The sequence below is a fragment of the Bombyx mori genome, chromosome 15 (genome assembly GCF_030269925.1).
Source record: "Bombyx mori chromosome 15, ASM3026992v2".
Classification (NCBI taxonomy): Eukaryota; Metazoa; Arthropoda; class Insecta; order Lepidoptera; family Bombycidae; genus Bombyx; species Bombyx mori.
The window spans coordinates 4,707,611-4,729,167 of NC_085121.1; the positions used below are offsets into that span (position 1 = coordinate 4,707,611).

At 40.8% G+C, this 21,557-nt stretch overlaps 1 protein-coding gene across 2 annotated transcripts in view; it reads right to left on the bottom strand.

Annotated features, from left to right (window-relative positions):
* The window catches only part of LOC101735945 (probable E3 ubiquitin-protein ligase HERC2), a 73,837-nt gene that overhangs the window by 27,988 nt on the left and 24,292 nt on the right, over window positions 1-21,557 (bottom strand). The window contains exons 29-63 of one of the 2 annotated variants that reach the window (XM_038015651.2): window positions 21,143-21,315; window positions 20,505-21,058; window positions 20,302-20,426; window positions 19,852-20,219; window positions 19,616-19,782; window positions 19,399-19,538; window positions 19,143-19,326; window positions 18,708-18,938; window positions 18,070-18,188; window positions 17,069-17,255; window positions 16,534-16,685; window positions 15,570-15,663; window positions 15,338-15,489; window positions 14,975-15,116; window positions 14,548-14,673; window positions 14,237-14,401; window positions 13,789-13,890; window positions 13,604-13,705; window positions 12,806-13,038; window positions 12,253-12,321; window positions 11,585-11,756; window positions 10,730-10,825; window positions 10,473-10,627; window positions 9,827-10,051; window positions 6,889-7,008; window positions 6,591-6,692; window positions 6,349-6,504; window positions 5,384-5,545; window positions 4,198-4,428; window positions 3,995-4,118; window positions 3,770-3,888; window positions 3,022-3,177; window positions 2,377-2,599; window positions 1,344-1,483; window positions 652-804 (exon numbers count right to left, since the gene is read on the bottom strand). In XM_038015651.2, coding sequence (XP_037871579.1) covers window positions 652-804; window positions 1,344-1,483; window positions 2,377-2,599; window positions 3,022-3,177; window positions 3,770-3,888; window positions 3,995-4,118; window positions 4,198-4,428; window positions 5,384-5,545; window positions 6,349-6,504; window positions 6,591-6,692; window positions 6,889-7,008; window positions 9,827-10,051; window positions 10,473-10,627; window positions 10,730-10,825; window positions 11,585-11,756; window positions 12,253-12,321; window positions 12,806-13,038; window positions 13,604-13,705; window positions 13,789-13,890; window positions 14,237-14,401; window positions 14,548-14,673; window positions 14,975-15,116; window positions 15,338-15,489; window positions 15,570-15,663; window positions 16,534-16,685; window positions 17,069-17,255; window positions 18,070-18,188; window positions 18,708-18,938; window positions 19,143-19,326; window positions 19,399-19,538; window positions 19,616-19,782; window positions 19,852-20,219; window positions 20,302-20,426; window positions 20,505-21,058; window positions 21,143-21,315 — 5,919 coding nt within the window. The remainder of the gene's footprint in view (window positions 1-651; window positions 805-1,343; window positions 1,484-2,376; window positions 2,600-3,021; window positions 3,178-3,769; window positions 3,889-3,994; window positions 4,119-4,197; window positions 4,429-5,383; window positions 5,546-6,348; window positions 6,505-6,590; window positions 6,693-6,888; window positions 7,009-9,826; window positions 10,052-10,472; window positions 10,628-10,729; window positions 10,826-11,584; window positions 11,757-12,252; window positions 12,322-12,805; window positions 13,039-13,603; window positions 13,706-13,788; window positions 13,891-14,236; window positions 14,402-14,547; window positions 14,674-14,974; window positions 15,117-15,337; window positions 15,490-15,569; window positions 15,664-16,533; window positions 16,686-17,068; window positions 17,256-18,069; window positions 18,189-18,707; window positions 18,939-19,142; window positions 19,327-19,398; window positions 19,539-19,615; window positions 19,783-19,851; window positions 20,220-20,301; window positions 20,427-20,504; window positions 21,059-21,142; window positions 21,316-21,557) is intronic. The other variant, XM_062672441.1, reaches the window with a different exon arrangement.

A 21,557-nucleotide genomic window follows, 5' to 3' on the forward strand; every position in this document is an offset into this window, starting at 1 on the left:
TAGTACGTAACAAGAAAGATCTACTGAGAAATCGCTAAGGAACTTTTTCGTAACACTACGCACGTTATCTATACTAATATTATAACGAGGAAAGATTTGTTTGTTTGTTTCGAATAGGCTCCGAAACTACTGGACCGATTTGAAAAATTCTTTTTCCATTAGAAGCCGACATTGTCCCTGATGAACAAAGGCTACTTTTTTTATTTTTTTTTAATTTTTTTTTTTTTTGTTTCATGTGTGTTTTATACTTTCCGAAGCGAAGCGAGGGCGGGTCGCTAGTAGAATATAAAAATCATTTTTTTTTTTAATTGTTCATTTATTATATGTAGTAAAGAGGGGATTAGCAATTGGGGGGGGGGGTAAGTTTCTCATAGCACATTTTTAAACAATTTTTTTATACTCTGAATCTGTTCAGGGTATATCAGCACACAGTCTAGCTTTTTTTAAATAGCCCTTATAGGCAAACGTGCATACAGCCCACCTGATGGTCAGAGGTTACTGTCGCCAATAGATTTCAGCAATGTTAGGGGTAGAGCCAAGCCACTGCCTACCGTTCTTCTGGTTAGCTGTCCTCATAAAGTCCACAAAGTTGATTCCGACTAGTCTAAGATCCTTTGACCACGTATATTGTTATTAAATTGTAATAATTACTGGCAATGTAGCTCTGTCGGCCGGAGCTTCTCCGCCACCAGTGCGTGCGTCTCCATCGGCATCTTCGTCTTCAGTGTCAATGGCCGCCGACACAGGAGCCGCAGTCGAAGTAGCTTCGTGCGCCCGCAATGCTTCTACCAGTAGATTGCGTGCCTAGACAGCCAAAGATTAATAAATTTACTAATTTACTAATCAGTAAAAGCTTGTCGGAAGTACAATACTTTATTTATTAATTACGCAGACGGATGAACAAGTTCACAACCCATTTGTTATTGAGTAGTTACCGAAAAAAATAGACAATGTGAATGCCATCGCCCACATTGAGACTAGAGGTCTATCTCTTTTTTGTTTAGGCAATACGCAAATTACAATACCTTTAAGCCACGGTGACTTCAGTTATTTAGTACTGAGATCGTCTGAGGTTAATCGGTTACCGTATCCCATAGAACTCCCAACGTAAATGCCCCTCACCTTTAGAAACATGGTTCTGAAGTTATAAATTTTAGGTATAAATTTTGACAGGTACACTATCTTATCTCTTTGTATACTTTATACAGCCTAGTGCTATTGTAATTGATAACGTCGTGTAGCCGTGTGATAGCAACATATTTACTAACGAATATATTATAAATAAATAAGAATGAAATTATCACTTTCCATAAACATTGTTCATGTATACACTGAAAACTCACTTGACAAATGTGCAGGGATAACAAAATCAAAGACAACGCGTGTTGAACAGCCACCGGTGGTTCTAGAGCGAGTGCAGCTGCTGCCAAAGACGCACGAGGCCCTTGCGGTTCTTCAACTGTGGATTCCTCTGCATATAAACCTATTCAGAAATAAACCGTTAATGTACACTGAGATTGAATTTTCTGCAATCGATTAATGTGGTCCTAATGCGATAGGTTGCGGATTGCGTAAGTACTGGTTATGCATTTCGTTTTTTAAACTTTCCCTCTACCTATTTGGTGCTAACTTAAGAGACTATTCAAGCTACACGCGGACGGGTGTAGCTGTAATAGCTGTGGTGACTCACGGGCTCAACCTGAGAGAATTTGCTAACACTAACCCTTGCAAGAGTAGTACTTCACAGAATCTACCATCGGATTTTCAGAGAATCATAATGCTAAGTACGTACAGAAGGTTATCTTACAGTCATGTATTTATAATTAAGAATAATATAGCGCCAATAAAAAATACTGCTTTAGAGTATGCTACGTAGTGTCAATAATTGAACAGACCCTTTAAGTTTTTCCTTAACGTATTTATATCCCAAAGTTCTAACAAACATGTGCTCCTAGTCGGGTCTCGAAACACACTCTTGAACCCGCAACGCAGACCGTATATATAATATTATACTGTGGCGTATACTTCGTTACACGTCTAAATCGTAAAAAAAGTGTGTGTGTGTGTGTGTGTGTGTGTACAAGTCACACACGGTAGAAGTGAAACTTATAAATATGATATAGATATACTGACTATCCCACTACACAGGAGTATACATATGGACAATGTTTAGTAGACGATAGTGGGGATGCTACGAAGAGTCGCACAAAGAGGAGATCGAGAACGTGTAATGTGTTTTATCTCATTCTGTCGCTGGCTGAATCCTATACATTTATGTGTTTGTATCTCTATAGACTTATTTTTTCGTTTCATCGAGTTTGAAATCACCACGATTCTAAAGAAGTTTCACTTCAATAAAGTGTAATAGTTATTTACCGAGACTTTGCACGCCGAGCGGGTCCTTGAGCGTGGGGAAGGGGAGGGGCGCGACGTGCGGCGCGTGCGCGTCCGGCGGCCGCAGCGACCACGCCGCCGAGTGCGACGAGCCCGCCGCCGCTCGCTGCACGCCCTCCACGCCCGCCACGGCCGCCGGCCGACGGTTCACGTACGTCGTGCCGTTACCCTGCTGACCGTGATCGTTGTCGCCCCACGCCCACACCTAGAAACATACAGAAAAACAAATCATTTAAGTTTTTTTATTTTTTTAGTTAGTTTTAGAAAAGGAGTTTTAGATCACTGTATTGTAAGGTACACATCCTTACTGGATTATAAAACAGTTATCTAGTTCATATTTGTGCCTCATCCATCAGTCAGCCTACACTTTGCACTTTATTGGTGGTAGGGCCTCTTGTGAGTCCACACGGGTAGGTACCCACACCCCGCCTATTTCTGCCGTAAAGCAGTAATGCGTTTCGGTTTGAAGGGTGGGGCTGTAAAAACTGAGACCTTAGAACTTATATCTCAAGGTAAGTGGCGGCATTTACGTTATAGATGCTTATGGGCTCCGGTGGCCACTGAAAATGAGTTAGGCCGAGAGCTCGTCTACCCACCTAAGCAATTAAAATAAAATAAAAATCATACCTGATGATCGCTAGTTACAGCCAGACAGTGTAAGGCTCCCACAGCGACGTGAACGACTCTCCGGCCGCGCAACGCTTCGACGAGTGTCGGGCGACGCACGTGAGCGTCGCAGCCATGACCGAGCCGAAAATAATCTCCCTTGCCCCACGTCCACACCTATCACAAAACCAATTGTTCCATTACATGTTTATGTGATATGAGAATTTATATTTTAATTTAATAAGTCCTTGATTTGTTAATAATTTTAATATATCGACGGTTGAAAGGCAAACGTGACTAAGCGACAATGCGTGAACTTTACAGTAGACTAATTTAATGTTGAAATACCTGAATTTTTTTTATTTTAACGAATCTAGCTGTAGGATTAAAATTATTTTAATAGACCTAGAATAATATATATTTTTTGCGCATCGAATATGGTTATTGCCTATCATTTATGTACAAAGCAGTTATTGTCGCTTAGTCACGTTTGCCTTTCAAGTGTCGATATAAACTTAACAAAGGCACAATAAAAAATTGTATACATAAAAGATACCATAACATTTTAAAATACTTCACAGAAACGTATCGATGATAACCATATACTATTTCATTCCACAAAAATGAGAGTAAATTGATTCCAGCTATTCGCAGTGAAATTTTAAATAAGATTAAATTAAATAACATACAATTTTATCATGAGTGTAATATTGCACTGTTTGACTTCGCTCGAAGAAGTCTTTAATTATTAATTTTACTAAAGACTCACCTCGCCGTCTCTTGTCAGAGCCAAACTGAATTGAGCACCGCATTCGACTTGAACAACTCCAAGGGAATTCAATCTTTCTATGTTCATTGGTACTGCACACCCGTCAGACCCACCTCGACCTAATGTATTAGAAAATATAATAAATTTCCAAGCACATTCAACTAGCCTACTCTATTATGATCGTCATTCGTATTTGATGTGTTTTTGTTTATAATAAATATTTACCTAATTTTCCAAAATCACCATCGCCCCACGAGAAGACTTTCCCGCAAGCCGTCAATGCCAACGTTTGCGCATCCCGCGATCCACAAGCTACTTGTATCACCCTAAAATTAGCTAAGGCTTCCACCTAAAACACACAAACCGTTTACTGAATAGCTATTGAAATTTTTAATCAAATTTCAATGTAGAAATTAATAATCCCTCACCATCTTAGGTACCAACTGGGTAATATTATCACGATGTCCCAGCCTCCCATACTCTCCGAGGCCCCAGGTGTAGAGATGTCCTCGGGCCGTGACGCAGGCGCTGTGAGCAGATCCACACGCCACGCTGACCACGCGCTCTCCGGACAACGCGTCTATGAGACGCGGCACTTCTAAAGTCAAACGGTTTCCGTGACCTAGTTTACCGTCTTCGCCTTCACCCCACGAGTAAACCTAGAAAGTTGCAACAAATTACGTAAATAGTATTAGAATTTAATTCAACGAATCTGTATCGACGCTTGAAGGACAAACGTGACTAAGCGACAATAACTGCTTTGTACATAAATGATAGGCAATAACCATATTCAATGCGCAAAAAAATATATTCTAGGTCTATTAAAATCATTTCAATCCTACAGCTAGATTCGTTAAAATAGATTTTTTTTCAGGTATTTCAACTTTAAATTAGTCTACTGTAAAGTTCACGCATTGTCGCTTGTTCACGTTTGCCTTTCAAGCGTAGATATATTAATATGCGTGAAGCAAAAACTTTGTACCCCTTTTTACGAAAATTGCGCGGACGAAGGAGTATGAAATTTCCCACACTTATAGAGAATATAGAGTAGGAGTGCAGAATGCTAATTTTTTTTTTTAATAATACATAAAAAATACATTAAATCAATAAGAAAAACATTACACACAATACAACACACTGTATTTGACACACACACGTACTGTTTTGTTTATTGTTAAAGCCTGTGATCAAATTGAGAACAGATTTACTGTTGGTAGGACCTCTTGTGAGTCCGCACGGGTAGGTACCACCGCCCTGCCTATTTCTGCCGTGAAGCAGTAATGCGTTTCGGTTTGAAGAGTAGGCCAGCCATTATAACTATACTGAGACCTTAGAACTTATATCTCAAGGTGGGTGGCGCATTTACGTTGTAGTTGTCTGTGAGCTCCAGTAACCACTTAACACCAGGGGTGCTGTGAGCTGTCCACCCACCTAAAAAAAAAAAAAAGATTGATATTGTCTGTCTTTGCTGTAGCCTTTGTGAAATCTGATTATAGAGGTATAGTATTTGACAATAGAACCATAATAATATCCTTTATAATTTAAATTGATTATGGTCGAATTTCGACTATTGGGTGACCAGAGTCACTAGTAAACATTATATTTCGTAGTTACCTTTCCGTCTGCAGTCAGAGCTAAGGCGTGTTTCCCTCCAGAATGTACGGCTACTTTCCGCACGAGCACATGTGATAAGTACGGGTTAGCTCGCGGCGTCGACACGTTGTTGCTGTGCCCTAGGCCTAAGCGCCCGTTCGTGCCTTCACCGCACGCGTAGAGCTACAAATGAAATTAATTAAAATATAATCACAAGAGTATAATTCTTTTCTTTTTGATATGACATGACATTTGTTAGACATTCATATTAATATTTCAACAATTATTACTGTTTTACCAAATTTGAATTTCAAAGTATGTTTTCATTAGGCATTCTTTTTATTTTTATTATTGTATTCCATCTTCGAGCCGATGAATTGTAATTTTTTTTTTTCTGCCTATGCTAAATTCTAGCCTTGAGAGGCTATTTCAGCTTCACCGTAACGTATGTAGGTGAGCTCACGGGGCTCAAACCGGAGTGTTGTTAACACTCTAGCAAGAGCAGTGCTTCGCAGAGTCTACCACCGGATCGGAAACGCGACTCACTGAGAAGATCCGGCGAGAAACTCAGTGGGCTGTGTCTGTGGGTTAATTCGCTCGTCGAGCCCTTCGTCGCGACGGGTTTAACGAGGACGGCAAGCGGTGCTTGTGGTGCCTAAAAGCACCGTTAATGGATCGGGAGGATCCGTAATGACGTGCTTTGGGCGACGTGGACTGTTTACCATTCGGTCTACAGGATCGGGTATATAGTTTCCGGCGGCCACGACAAGAGGGTTCTCATGTCGTGCCGCCTTCTCGAAATGTCGCAATGCCAATGTTATGTACGCCATTATTGTCACATGCATTAGGCCATAAATTAAATAGTTTAAGTTATTTTTAGTGTTAAATGTTTGTGATGTGGCAGTACTTTTTTAAATAAATAAATAATAATGAATTGAAGATGAACAAGAAGAAGTGCATGTAATTAATTTAATAGAGGAACTGACCTTTCCATCGTGAGATACAATGAAGAGCGTTTTAGATCCACCCGCGATATGCACGGGACGCAAGGCGCTTAGCACAGGTGAGAAAACAGGCACTTTTACTTTGGAACCTTTCACGCCTCCCAGTTGATCTTTATCATTCAATCCCCAGACGTATACCTGAAATTTTTTATTTATTTTAGAGGTAATTTAATAAGATTCAATCGCATTTAAGTTAAAATAAATGTTAAAATAAAAAAAAATACCTTAGGACAATCGTTTGGCAAAATTGGAGGATTATTATCTACGGAAATTGCACTTGATGGACAATCCTTTTCCATCCAATCTTCAGCTACAAAATTCATGTTCTGGAATGAATATTTACTGTTAGATACTATTTGGTCACAAATTCATATAATATTTCGATTTCGAAAATTTTTGTTAATTTTTATGAATCTTTTAAATAAATGAAATGTCTTATTGTTCCAATCAATAGAGTTTACGGAGTTTTTCTGAGTTTGATGTAGCATTTTTTGGTGTTTAGTAAAAAAGTTTTCGTTTTACCTGCAATATTTCAGTGTATAGTGGGTTTGGTCTGAAGCCGGTTATGTACAGTCCGTGCACACGACAATCTGCGTTAATATTTCTATTCTGCTTAATACCGATCTCAATGCATGGATAGTACTACAAAAAAAAGAAATTATCTGTGATCAATATTTCATTACAAATAACGAAACGTTTTTTCTTTAATATATTCTATGATTTTATTGAAATGTTTGATGCCGGAACCACACTGCGTTATTCGCTATTCGTTATGCGGGTTATTCACGCGCAGACGGCGAAGTGTGCAGAGAATATTCGTCAATATTCGTTTTATTCGTACGCATAACACTTAAGCACGAATAGCAAATACGCGTATCCGTCGAATTGTCCGTTTTTGACACACTTCACAGGCAATATGCGGCAATATGCGCATAGACTGGGAGCCGTGCTTTTTGGTCGCTCGCCAAAGCTGCAGAAGGAAACTTCTGCAGGTCTAGTCTCCCACCACTGCGCAAGTCCGATGACAATCTGGCCCACAGCGCGAAAGAGAAGGCTGACCTTCTGGTCAAACTCTTCGCCTCGAACTCGACTGTGGACGACGGGGGTGCCACACCACCGAACATCCCCCGGTGTGATAGCTCCCTGCCGGAAATCTGCTTCACACAGTGTGCAGTCAGGCGGGAGCTCAGACTCCTGGACGTCCATAAGTCGAGTGGGCCAGACGGCATCCCCGCAGTGGTTTTGAAAACGTGCGCCCCTGAGCTGACACCTGCGCTAACGCGTTTGTATCGCCTCTCTTATTGCACTAACAGGGTTCCGTCTTCATGGAAGACCGCCCACGTCCACCCTATCCCCAAGAAGGGTGACCGGTCGGACCCATCGAGCTACAGGCCTATCGCGATAACTTCCTTGCTTTCCAAGGTGATGGAGCGAATTATAAATACACAACTCCTGAAGTATCTTGAAGATCGCCAGCTGATCAGTGACCGACAGTACGGTTTCCGTCACGGTCGCTCAGCTGGCGATCTTCTTGTATACCTTACTCACAGGTGGGCTGAAGCCTTGGAGAGCAAGGGCGAGGCTCTTGCTGTGAGCCTTGATATCGCGAAGGCCTTCGACAGGGTCTGGCATAGGGCACTTCTATCGAAGTTACCATCTTACGGAATCCCCGAGGGTCTCTGCAAGTGGATCGCTAGCTTTTTGGATGGGCGGAGCATCACGGTCGTTGTAGACGGTGACTGTTCTGATACCATGACCATTAACGCTGGCGTTCCACAAGGTTCGGTGCTCTCCCCCACGCTTTTCATCCTGTATATCAATGACATGCTGTCTATTGATGGCATGCATTGCTATGCAGATGATAGCACGGGGGATGCGCGATATATCGGCCATCAGAGTCTCTCTCGGAGCGTGGTGCAAGAGAGACGATCAAAACTTGTGTCTGAAGTGGAGAACTCTCTGGGGCGAGTCTCCAAATGGGGTGAATCGAACTTAGTTCAATTCAACCCGTTGAAGACACAGGTTTGCGCGTTCACTGCGAAGAAGGACCCCTTTGTCATGGCGCCGCAATTCCAAGGAGTATCCCTGCAACCTTCCGAGAGTATCGGGATACTTGGGGTCGACATTTCGAGCGATGTCCAGTTTCGGAGTCATTTGGAAGGCAAAGCCAAGTTGGCGTCCAAAATGCTGTGAGTCCTCAACAGAGCGAAGCGGTACTTCACGCCTGGACAAAGACTTTTGCTTTATAAAGCACAAGTCCGGCCTCGCGTGGAGTACTGCTCCCATCTCTGGGCCGGGGCTCCCAAATACCAGCTTCTTCCATTTGACTCCATACAGAGGAGGGCCGTTCGGATTGTCGATAATCCCATTCTCTCGGATCGTTTGGAGCCTCTGGGTCTGCGGAGGGACTTCGGTTCCCTCTGTATTTTGTACCGTATGTTCCATGGGGAGTGCTCTGAGGAATTGTTCGAGATGATACCAGCATCTCGTTTTTACCATCGCACCGCCCGCCACCGGAGTAGAGTTCATCCATACTACCTGGAGCCACTGCGGTCATCCACAGTGCGTTTCCAGAGATCTTTTTTGCCACGTACCATCCGGCTATGGAATGAGCTCCCCTCCACGGTGTTTCCCGAGCGCTATGACATGTCCTTCTTCAAACGAGGCTTATGGAGAGTATTAAGCGGTAGGCAGCGGCTTGGCTCTGCCCCTGGCATTGCTGAAGTCCATGGGCGACGGTAACCACTCACCATCAGGTGGGCCGTATGCCCGTCTGCCTACAAAGGCAATAAAAAAAAAAAAAAAAAAAGACTGTCCACACTTCGGTGAGTCATTCGCTCGCTTGCGGCGGTCGTGTATCGATGTGTCTTATGAGTTTTAATTATCCATCAGCGTTTTTCGTCTTTTCGGTCTTTTAGTATATTTGTACTTGTACAACAAGGACTGATAAGAAGCATTTAGGAAATAATAAATTGCGGCAACTCTCAACACGTCCATAGCTCCACGCAAACAACACACATATTATTGCCTTATTTGGCATAATTCAGCGTACCAGTTCAAAGTGTAGATGGCATGTTTGTTGTTTGCGCGCACAACAAATCTTTTGGCGAATACGACGTAGTCACATAACGAATAGCGCATAACGCAGTCTGGTTCCGGCATGACTGGTGGTAGGACCTCTTGTGAGTCCGCGCGGGAAGGTACCACCACCCTGCCTATTTCTGCCGTGAAGCAGTAATGTGTTTCAGTTTAAAGGGTAGGGCAGCCGTTGTAACTATACTCGAGACCTTAGAATTCATATCTCAAGGTGGGTGGCGCATTTACGTTGTAGATATCTATGGGCTCCAGTAACCAATTAACTCCAGGTGGGCTGTGAGCTCGTCCACCCATCTAAGCAATAATAAAAAAAAAACACATTTCACACATACTAGCCAGATTTTTGTTCTATTCAATCAATCACCTGTTTGCAGTCAGCTACAAGCTGTATCTGCGCCAGATGCGCTGACGGTCTGTCCCTGGGCGGCGAGGGCGCGCACACCAGGGCTGCCACGGGCGCCAGTGCGCTGTCGTCGAAGCTGTTCCCCGCCCGCACGGCCAGCGCCGCGGGACCGTGTACGCCGCCGCCCACCCCTAGGCCGAGTCGACGGACGCGCACGCCGCAGCGCATCTCTATACGAATCCAGTGCTGCGTCGAATGAATTGTATATTCAAATCATCTAATATTTTATGAATTGCAATCAATATGAACGTGTTAAGTGCAACAAATCAAAAATCTCAATAAATCAAATTCTTTTATTGACAACTTATTGTGAATATGAGAGATTTATAAGTAATAGCCGAGTCTCGCGATGTTACCCGACAGACAGACAGACAAACAGACAGAAAGACAGACAAAAATTAAAAAAATATATATTTTAGTGTATTATGTACTGTGGTATATATACATACTTACGTATTTAATAAAAAGTGGTTACAAGCACTCCAATCTTATTTATTTGTACAGATAAAAACTTATGGTCCGAATTTAAAATATGGGGGATATTTTAAATTCGGACCATAAGTTAGTTAAGAAGTAAATTAAAATACAAGTTGAAAAATCTATTTACCTGTCCGGTCCCACTAGAACTTTGCCAGTAAGTGTGGGGTTGTGAGTCAAGCAGTCTCCTTGCTCCAGCACCGAGCCTGCATGACGATACTCTCACGGCACGAATGGTTCCCCGCCAGCCGACCGTCATTCCTCCAGAACTTTCGCTCCATTCCGCTGCAACACAAAAATATTTTGTATAATCTTTAATTAATTTTAAATATTTCTAAGAAAGCCGTGTCTTCATCGTGACCGGCACAAACTTGATAATGGACTTACACTGATCGGTGACTAGTTCCATTTCGCTCACTTGTCCGGTCCATCCAGGTTGTTGAGGGAAGTCGACAGTCAAATCGCGGCCGTTCGTTGATACCGCTAAATTGAAACATTTAATGTGGAAATCGGTATTTTTATACACTGAATAAAACCGTGTTTACGCTCTGACAATACATTCGTCAATTGGCAATTATGTGTAATCTAATTTTTTTTATGGCTTAGGTGGGTGGACGAGCTCGCAGCCCACCTGGTGTTGAGTGGTTACTGGAGCCCATAGACATTTACAACGTAAATGCCGCCACCCATCTTGAGATATGAGTTCTAAGGTCTCAGTATAGTTACAATGGTTGCGCCACCGTTCAAACCGAAACGCATTACTGTTTCACGGCAGAAATAGGCAGGGTAGTAATACCTTGGTAGGTATCTGTTGTGTGTCCGCACACCAGTAACAAGTACGAAATCAGAATAGTTGCGTTAATGGATTAATGTGGGAAAATCAATTTAGTATTTAACCTTTTTGTTCTATATATTCTAGTAACGTCGAAGGCTGACGGGCCTTAAGCTGGCAGTGTTGCTAACACTGACCCTAGCAAGAGCAGTGCTTCGTAGAATCTACCACCGAATCGGAAACGCGATCTACTGAGAAGATCCGGCGAGAAACTCAGTGGGCTGTGTCTATGGGTTAATTTACTCGTCGAGCCCTTCGTCACAAGCGACGGGTTCGGCGAGGACGGTGACCGATGCTTGGGGTACCTAAAAGCACCGTTAATGGATCGGGAGGCTCCGTAATGACTTGTTTAGCGCTACGTCGACTGTTTACCATTCGGCCCACCGGATCGGGTATGGATTTTTTTTTACCTGTAACAGTACCAACGCTCGTGTGATCGATGCAACCCCATTTGTACCGGGGCTGGGTGACTGCAGCTCGCACCCTTACTCTGTCGCCGACCGCGAATGGCGGCGCCCCCGATACTACTTCGGCGTGCACGGCTCGCACGCCGGCCACGCGCCCCAGACCACGCCACTCGACCTGCGCAACAAGACATTCATTATACGGTATACTCGTGACCAACATACAAATTTAAGCCCGTCGGCGATTTCCTTTTAATAGTAAACTGCATTGCGAAATTAAGTTTGAAACAAGTAATAATACAAATTATGTGATTTAACTGGTTAACAATTAAAAAAAATAGTTTCATGTTTTGGTTGCTTTTGGTTGGGTCAATCATTGGGCAGGCCACATAGCGCGAAGATCGGACGGCCGATGGGGCAGAAGGATCTTCGAGTGGCGACCACGTACTGGCAAGCGCAGTGTGGAACGGCCTACGAGATGGACCGACAACCTAGTAAGAATCACTGGGTCACACGTTGGATACAAGTGGCAACGGACCGGCCGCATTGGAGATCACTTGGAGAGGCCTATGTTCAGCAGTGGACAGTGGACAGGCTGAGATGATGATGATAATTAATCATTGGCACACAGTGGCAAATTTAATCAAATATTAACACATTGAATTAGAACTCACGTGAAGAAAAACGTTCTGTTTGATATCCCGTTCAATTTTCTGCACTTGCCCAACATCACCAAGTGCCACCTAAGATACGAAACGACAGTGAATAATATCATAAGCTATGTCTAATAAAATTATTATGTGAGACAACCTCACTTAGAATAGGTAATAGGATAAGCTTTACAATGATGGGTAGCTTAGTTATTACCGATGAATAATAATTGTTTTTGTTTAATGAAATCAGTTCTTAGTATTGTTATTGAGTGGCAGTAATGCGTTATTTTTTTGTACCCTGCTTTTATAGTGACCATCTCTACAATACTTTAAAATTTCATAACAGAATAATAGAGAATTTTATTTTGAAAACTCAACTGCTACTCTCACACTAATAGGCATTTGTTACTTTTAAGTATAATATATTAGAAACAAAATGTTAATTAAGACCACTTTAGAATTGTTTACTTATTTACTTAGAGAGATTAATATATTGAAAAAAATTACATTTTTTTATTCAAACCGTATTAGGAGTATTTACTTACTTAGAGTGGTTATTTACTCTATGACTTACACTTTCAAACGCCTTACAGCAGCGTACAGTCATGCCCGGTGTTATCACATCCGATAAGTACTGCGAGTATTCGTCTTCGGATGCGAAACAACTGCGCCATCTATACGGCGTTTGTTTCTTATCTTGTTTAGCTGGCTGTGGTTTCACTTCAAAAACGGAATCGTCCATACCTTGTTGCGATAGTTCTAATAGATATGCTACGAGAGCTTCGACTGACGGGAGACTCGTTCCACCTAAAAGTTATAATATTTTTTTTATTAAAATAGTTTGACAAACTGTGGCGAGTATGGGGCCGCTTAACATGTTCACCAAATACCTAAGGAGGTGAAAGTCTGCATGTATTTATTAAGGATTCGTTAGAAGCCCGACTGAAGGAGCTTTAAATATCTATTCAAATGATAGGTTACATTGGAATAGTATTCTATATAAGTAAGTATATAAGTAAAACTATTTGCAAACTATTCGTAGATATTCTGGAGATGCAATTAAATCGTTTTTTTTTTTAACGAATTGGTCTACGTTGTAATAACCACTGTAAGTAATTGTTATTTGGTTCAGTACACTAAACGCTGTGCGATCAAATCCCAGAATATGATCTCTTACAAAAAGAGTGTATAAAGTGTAAATAGTGGCTAAATCATCCAAAGAATATAAAAGCGGTAAAAAGTACAATAGATAAGACTTCACTTTCGTACTACAGGCCATTTTGATTGAAAACACGACAGGCAAGTGTGTGAAGTCGACGCAATAGTAAATTATTTCTGAAATGATATGATATTAACTTCGTATTTATAATACCTAAAGCTTGTATAGCTCCATAGACAGCGTGTCTTGAAAATCCCATCTCAATAACCTGTTGCACCTGAGATGAGTTAGCCCATGTATTAAGATCTTTTCTTGCTGAAATAAAAAAGAAACACTAAGCATTTTTTTTCCACTAAAGAGTTTCGTATCTATCTTTAATACTACTGCAGTTTACTTACACAGAGAGGCAGTACTGGTAGATGGTCCCACCGATACATGCATTACGTTACTTTTATCAATAATTGGCATGTCCGGTGAGCTTTCGTGATCCTTTTCGTCACCTGTTGATTTTAAATATATATTTTTATTTTATTTTTATTGTTTAGGTGGGTGGACGAGCTCACGGCCGACCTGGTGTTAAGTGGTTACCGGGGCCCATAGACAATTACAACATAAATTCCGCCACCTACCTTGAGATATAAGTTCTAAGGTCTCAGTATAGTTACAACAGCTACCCCACCCTTCAAACCGAAACGCATTATTGCTTCACGGTATTTCTGCAGGCAGGGTGGTGCTACCTACCCGTGCGGACTCACAAGAGGTCCTACCCCCAGTAAATATTTAACATTCGTATATGTATGTATTCATGTCTTAGATAAAATCTCGAACATCACAATACAAACTTACCATTGACATGAGCAGCTAGCTGCTGCACTATGGTGAGGGCGGCCGCGGCTAGTTCCTTCGGAGTGTACGACGCGGATAACGGACTGGGCCGTGTCGCTAGCGCCAACAGTCGCCGGAGTAATGTACCTTCTGTACCCAAGCAAGTAGATGCTCTCTCTGATGTACCTTTAAAAATAAAAAAAATGATTCTGTTTATTTCTACAATTTTTAGTTAAATTAACATTACCGTATTTGAGTTTTAGTTAATTTTTGTAAATATATAGGACGTATAATACCCGTGTTACATAATGACGACAAATGCTTCAATTAACCTGAATTATCCGGTGGTTGCATCAGAACTTTCCGGAGTCGCGTTCGTGTTGTGAGTAAACCTCGTACCGCACACAGCGTCAATAATTCTATTTGTTGTTTTCTTAGACCATAAACGTCAATTTCAGCTGCAAATAAACATTTAAAAAAACTTGTCATCACGATGTTCTTGTGTTGGTCGCTTTTATTTTTATACAACTACTAGCGACCCGCCCTCGCTTCGCTTCGGAAACTGTAATTTATTATTGGTTTCTCCACTATTTAATGGATGTTATTATACATATAAACCTTCCTCTTCAATCACTCTATCTATTAAAAAAAACCGCATCAAAATCCGTTGCGTACTTTTAAAGATTTAAGCATACATAGAGACAAATATAGGGACAGAGAAAGCAACTTTGTTTTATACTATGTAGTGATATGACTCACCGGGTAAGTGATGCGGATGCAGCGGCGAGGCCTGAGGTCCGGCTCCCAGTAAAGCCGCGCAAACCCGCAGAGCGCTCTCGCCTCCTCCGAGCGGCTGAGCCAAACGCTCACATTCCGAATTCTGAATGCTGTTTAATTCAGTCTGAAAAACAAATCCTTCGAATTATTCTAAAAAAGGCTAGTTTTTGATGTCTCTATTAACAGGCCTCTTTTCGATATAGATCGCTTTTTTGAAGCTAACGTCGTTTCGCAATGCCGATATGCGCTACTAAAATCCAACAATTATTCTTTAATTTCTAAATAAAGGAGTAAATAAAAATAGTTTTAATTACATCTTTCAGAGATTCTTGGTAGTTAACATACCTTCACAATAGTGTTATCGTCGTGCATCAAGGAGATTTTTGCTCGCGACGACAGTTGTATCACTATTCCGTTACGAGGAGGTGTACCGGCGGACACACGCTGACCAATCCGAATTCTCCATTCCACTCCCCCAATCACTCCCAAAGCACCAGCTATAGAAATATTTGACATTCAGTAGAAACCGAATAAATTCTTGTGAGATTTATAGTACTAAATACCCAATAGCGCTTACCAATGAGACAAGTCTCGAGACTAGGCGGAGTGGGCTTAACAGTTTGAGTAATTTCTTGACTTGCATGTGGCCACCAATGCCAGTCGCTTGTTACCTATTTTAATGAAATGAAAATATGTTGAATTAAAATTTGTTAAAATACTAAAAATATACAGTAAAATTTATGTTCTGAATAAAGGTTCTGATTTTACGATATACATCATATCGTAAAATCAACCAGTACAGGTGCGTCATTTGATATCAATTAGAACGAATTACATTTATATGTACTAGCGAAACCCGACTACACTTCGCTGTGACTATCAGAAAAGTATAGAAATAAATGTAAATAAAGTAAATGCTACCATCCACCTTGAGATATGAGTTCTCAGTATAGTTACAACGGCTGCCCCACCCTTCAAACAGAAACGCATTACTGCTTCACGGCAAAAACAGGCAGGGCGGTGGTACTTACCCGTGCGGACACACAAGAGGTCCACCAGTAATTACGCAAATTATAATTTTGCGGATTTTGATTTTTTATTACACGATGTTATTCCTTCACCATGGAAGTCAATGGTGAACATTTGACAAGTACGTAGTTCATCCGAAAAATTGGTACCCGCCTGGGATTCGAACACCGGTGCATCGCTCAACACGAATGCACCGGACGTCTTATCCTTTAGGCCACGGCGACTTGAGAAGGTGGAGACAAAGTAGAGCATGGTGCGTACAATGCTAATGTTTAATCCAAGTATACCCTTTATACGTACCTTTTTTCTTCCTATCTTGCTGAGAGTCTTGAGAGGCTATATCAGCGTAACCTAATTAGTAGGTGAGCTCACGGGGCTCAAACCTAACGACGTTGCTAACACGAACCCTACCAAGAGCAGTGCTTCGCAGAATCTGCCACTGGATCGGAAACGCGACCCACTGAGAAGATCCGGCGAAAACTCAGTGTGCTGTGTCTGAGGATAATACGTACCATTTGAGCTGCCAACTGTAGTTTCTCTAGTAATAAAGCTGTGATTGGGGCGTGCCACTGTGTTGCCGTGTGTAGCTGCCGCACGAGCTGCACGAGGGCGGCGCACGTACCCCCTGTGTAGCTAGCCGTAGCCGGGGCGCGCCATCTATTGTCTGGAATACAAAACATATTTTATGAATGTAAACTGGCCAACGTTTTGTATTCAATTTCCTTTTCAATCGCATACCTAGTTTTTCCAAAAATATTTTTGTGTATTACAAGTTTAGCATAGAAAACTGAGGACTTAGCTAAGGAAGCTGTATGCTGTGAATTTAGTTCTTTGAGGTGTAACAAATCATCAGTAGACTAATAAATAAATTAAAATAAATTAATCCATCATAAATCGAAAAATACAATAAAAATCGACAGAAGTCAGACTTCCGACTTGTTTAGATATTTAAAAAAAAACCTCATTTATACAAAAAATATTTGTCTCTTTTGTATACCTAATTCTACTTTGAAGCTGTAACATATAAAAGTAAATAATCACACTTACCTATTTCCTCTTCATCATTATGGGCTGCGAACGCTTGTTGGTTTAATCTTAGAGCAGGATCCCAAGAATGTGTCTCTAGCCACAGCCGGCCGATGAGCGCAAGTAACTGCGCTGCTACAGTTCGACGCCATTCGGGAGACCCACTGTGCTCAACTAATACTCGGCGCAGAAGCCAGAGGGATTGTATCTGATAAAAAAAATTGAGCATCAAAATAGATTCAAAGACGGTCACAATCATAGTTTCCCTAGTAGTCATCTTTAGATTATACATAAACCTATTGTAAGATAAGGTGGATAAGAAATAATTGTGTTGAGTAATAGTGTAAGGAAGTATTCATGTGTTTATTCTAAAGCAATTGTTATTTTATACAACTGATAAATCGGTCTCGTGTGTTAAGTACGGAGATGGCCTTGTCTTTAAAATGTCTATGGTCTCTAAGTAATTGGTTACTAAAGCACATAGACATCAAAAGTCAATGCCGCCATATGTCTTGAAACATCAGGTCGAAATCTCTTCTTCTTTTCCTTGTCCTACTTTAGACTGGGTCGGTTCTTCTAATTCGCAGGAATTTATATCCTAAGTTGTCACACTGTCGAGGTTAAAGTCTCAGTTGCATTATATACACGTTTGTTTCATAATTCAAACCGGAACAAATTAAGTTGTTTTACAGCAAATACAAAGTTTTAACAAAAAAGAAAAACAACTTCTACAAAATTAAATTAAATTATCATCGATGTAATCGAAGTCAGTTAAATAGGAATTATTAAGGTTAAATAAAAAATCGTCTTGTCATAAGTAGATAAACTTTAAATGGGTCCACACAAGAAGCACCAGCTTTAAAAAAAAAGAGATTCATCAAAATCGGTTCACGTAGAAAAAAGATAACTTTTTTCAGTTTTTTTTAAGTTCATTAAAATAAGGTAAAAAGTTATCCATGTAGGCTCATAATACAACCTATCCAGTAAAATCTAATTTGGCAATGTTAAAGGACAATACTCACTTGTAAATAGATGTGATCTAAAGTGATAGGTTTATCCGAAGTTGATATGATACTGTAGCATAGTTCAAACCATGAGTCTGTACATAGAGATATCCTCATCTCTGGACTTTGAGCACTTGCTAAAAACATACCAAACATTTCAATGACATACCAACCGATGTCACTTGTTATTACATGATATTCTATGATTTTACTGATAGTGACATAAAAACAATACACAGATGTCGCTAGTGTGGATAATCACGGTTCTAGCATTTTAGAGTTAAAATTTTAAGATGAAACTTATTTTAGGTTAAGCATTGTTTAAAACCTAGTGAATTTATTTGATATTTTCGAATAATATAAGAATATTAATGAATTGTTGATTTAGTAATCATAAGATGCCATATCACCTTGTTAATTGAGTAATTTTCAATTTCCACATTGTTATTAGTACAGGTATGTGTGAACAATTCTTATGGTCAACCTTATACAATGGGTTGTAAAATGAAATTAACGTTAGTGAAATGGTACGTTTATTAGAGAACGGGCTATGTATGGACGGAGTATTTAGTGGCAATAAGATTCAAGGTCGAAATAAATAATCAATTAATTATTTACACGAGTGAATCAATGAAATCGCCATATACGATACACACCTCTAAGTAAAGCCAGAGCGGTGTGGTAGTTAGCGGCGAAGGCAGTAGGCGGCGGAGTGGCGTGCGCATGCGCTAACGTGAGCAGCCGCCGTTGTAGAGCGGTCACGTTCCTGCGGGCCACGCTGCCCAGCGCGCACAGCTGGCGGCCCGCGCCCGCACACAGCGCGCGGATAGCACCCGTACACGCCGAACGGACCTCGCTCACGGGCCACCACTCTATGTTGTTTTCCACTATGAAAAGGTATACAAATTTTCATTTTCTGTACCTATATTTTCATGTTTAATCACTGCGTAGAATAATGACTTTAAATTGTTATAATGTAATCAAAATCAGAGCTAATTCCTTTATAATTCCTTGTGCGTGTGATAACGAGAAGAAAAAACACGCCTAACGAAAGTAGCTTATTTTGAAGCAATATTTGTCCGAACACCTACCTGTTCCATGCACAGTCTCGTCAATAGAGGGCGGTGGAGATGGTGAACGTGCGAGTTTTAAATCATATTTGCCTTCCTTCCCCATTCGGTAAGAGTTTGTGCCGCCCGCATCCCACGCTACACGAACCCATCCATCTTCACCCAGCTCACCAATTACTCGACCTTCGCCGCCGGGTACGCCATCCTTTCAACACAAAGTGTCAGCTTTAGTACTTATAATTTATTTTTTTGCACTTTTAATTAAAAAAAAAATTACCTGGTCACCCCATTTCCAGTCTTTTCCTCTTACTACCCTCGTTCCAATTTTCATCAAAGAAGCCAATTCCGGTCCTGATAATGACGCGCCACGAGCCCTGGCTCCCAATCTTTCATCCTCATAAATAATGAGACATTCCGCTGTTGATCAATTTATTATATAAACATAAAATTTTATTTACATTAAGGGATAATCCAATAATATTCTTATAACTCACGTTTACTTTTCAGTCCGTTAGTAATAAGGGATGAATATTGAGATGTATCACCGCCGATTTGTTTCAGTAACGTCAGACAGGAACTTAGTGCGCCGCCATTTATCAGCTGTTCTAATTCCGGCCCTTGACAGCCTTCGGTGAGAAGCGATAGTAAAGTTATCAGAAACCTACAAAAAATGTATATTAAAGAATGGACATTTGGATATCTATTTCTTTTTATAAATTAATTTGTATACCTTGCTCTAGAAGGTCGATTCAATAATGCATGTGCACCGTAATTAGCACTCATTTTCGTCGGTAGCGTCTGATGCTGCTCCCCTTCCATAACCCTCGCTTTCAATTCAATCAAAACGAAATCCATCAGCTTCGATCGTTCTAGAAGCACCATATACTTGGAATACGGTATCACAGATTCTATAGAGTCCAACGGAGGTGTTAACGGTATGGTAGGTTTTAGCGGAACACCAGATACTGATTCGGCCATCGAAGCACCCAGCAATCCAACAAGAGCTCCGTATTTGACACTTTCCGACATCGTTTGTGAGGAATGTAGTATGCTGTTTATAATACTGTAGCCAGTTCTTCTTATTTCGGCACGCTGTACCTGTTTATTTATAAAAAAATCTGCTATTACTTTCATTACTTTTAATATAATAGTAAATTAATATCCAAAGCGATTGGCTCACCTGACAATACAGGGCTCGTCTTAATATATCTATATCACAGGTTTCTTCAGTCATTACGAAGTCTATAATAGCTATCGTTAAACTCTGTTGTTCGGGAGTGACCGACTCTAACAGCCAGTGCAAATCTGAAACGACACGATTTAAGAAATGAAATGTTAAATATTATACTACTACCGAAACGGACCGAAAACTGAAATAATTACCTTTCTCTTCACCAGCTAGCCTAGACACCCACGCATTCACAAACTTATTTCTTTCTGAAGTATCGTCGTCTTTTTCTTCGTCAGCCATAATCAAGTCATTCTTGAGATCGTCAGCGAGCAGTATCACTTGTTTCTCGCTTTCTATAGAGTCTTTGAACACCGAATTATCAGTCATATCGTTTATTGAACTGAAAGATATCTCGTTGGTTGGAGTTTTATCATCGTCCCGGTCAAGTATGTCATCTCTATCTGCCGCGCGATGACTTTCGTTTCTCATGTCATCATAATTGCAGGCATTCTTCAGATCTTTCTCTAATAGTTTATCTTTGGTTTTAACTCTTAGTTTAGGTTCCCTTACGTCACTAGCGCCTTCGCTGGGTTTAAATGGTTCAATCACGATGCTTGGGGTGATGTCTTCAGGAGTTTTACTCGTGGCGTTGGCTATCGACGATTTTATAAGCAGCGCGTCTCCTTGTAAGAGACTTCCGGTAGCTTTGAACATGCTCTTACTTAGACTGTTTTGTCGGTTTCGCAGGTCCTTGGTGGTTTCAAAACTGAAATTATTTATTTATTTAGTAAAATATAAAATTTTGTGAACAAATTCATGATAGTTTCGATTGGAGTGAAGAAAATCATACCATTTGTTGAAACTAGGTGTTTTAGCTACGCGCATGACCTTCTGGAATATTCTTTTGGCCGTAGGAGGTCGATGCGACGGCGGCCGATTACGTAATGCATTAACGGCCGGAGACATGGCGGGACGAATTTCGTGGAGAAGAAATCGAGCGCGTTCAAGCGGAGCTGCACAAACCTAGAATATACGTTATCAGATATATAAGATTGTGAGAATTATTTAGAAGATGAACTAGGAAGATTTTTTTAAGGCGGAGAGAATTTATTAATATTTTTCTAATAACACGAAAAAATGTAAGTAATATACCTACTAACTACTAGCTACTCAACCGATCTTTATAGTATCGTAATATACTCGTAGCATATATAGTATGAAACAATGTACCAATCAATCATAGAATCATACTTTATGACTTTTAT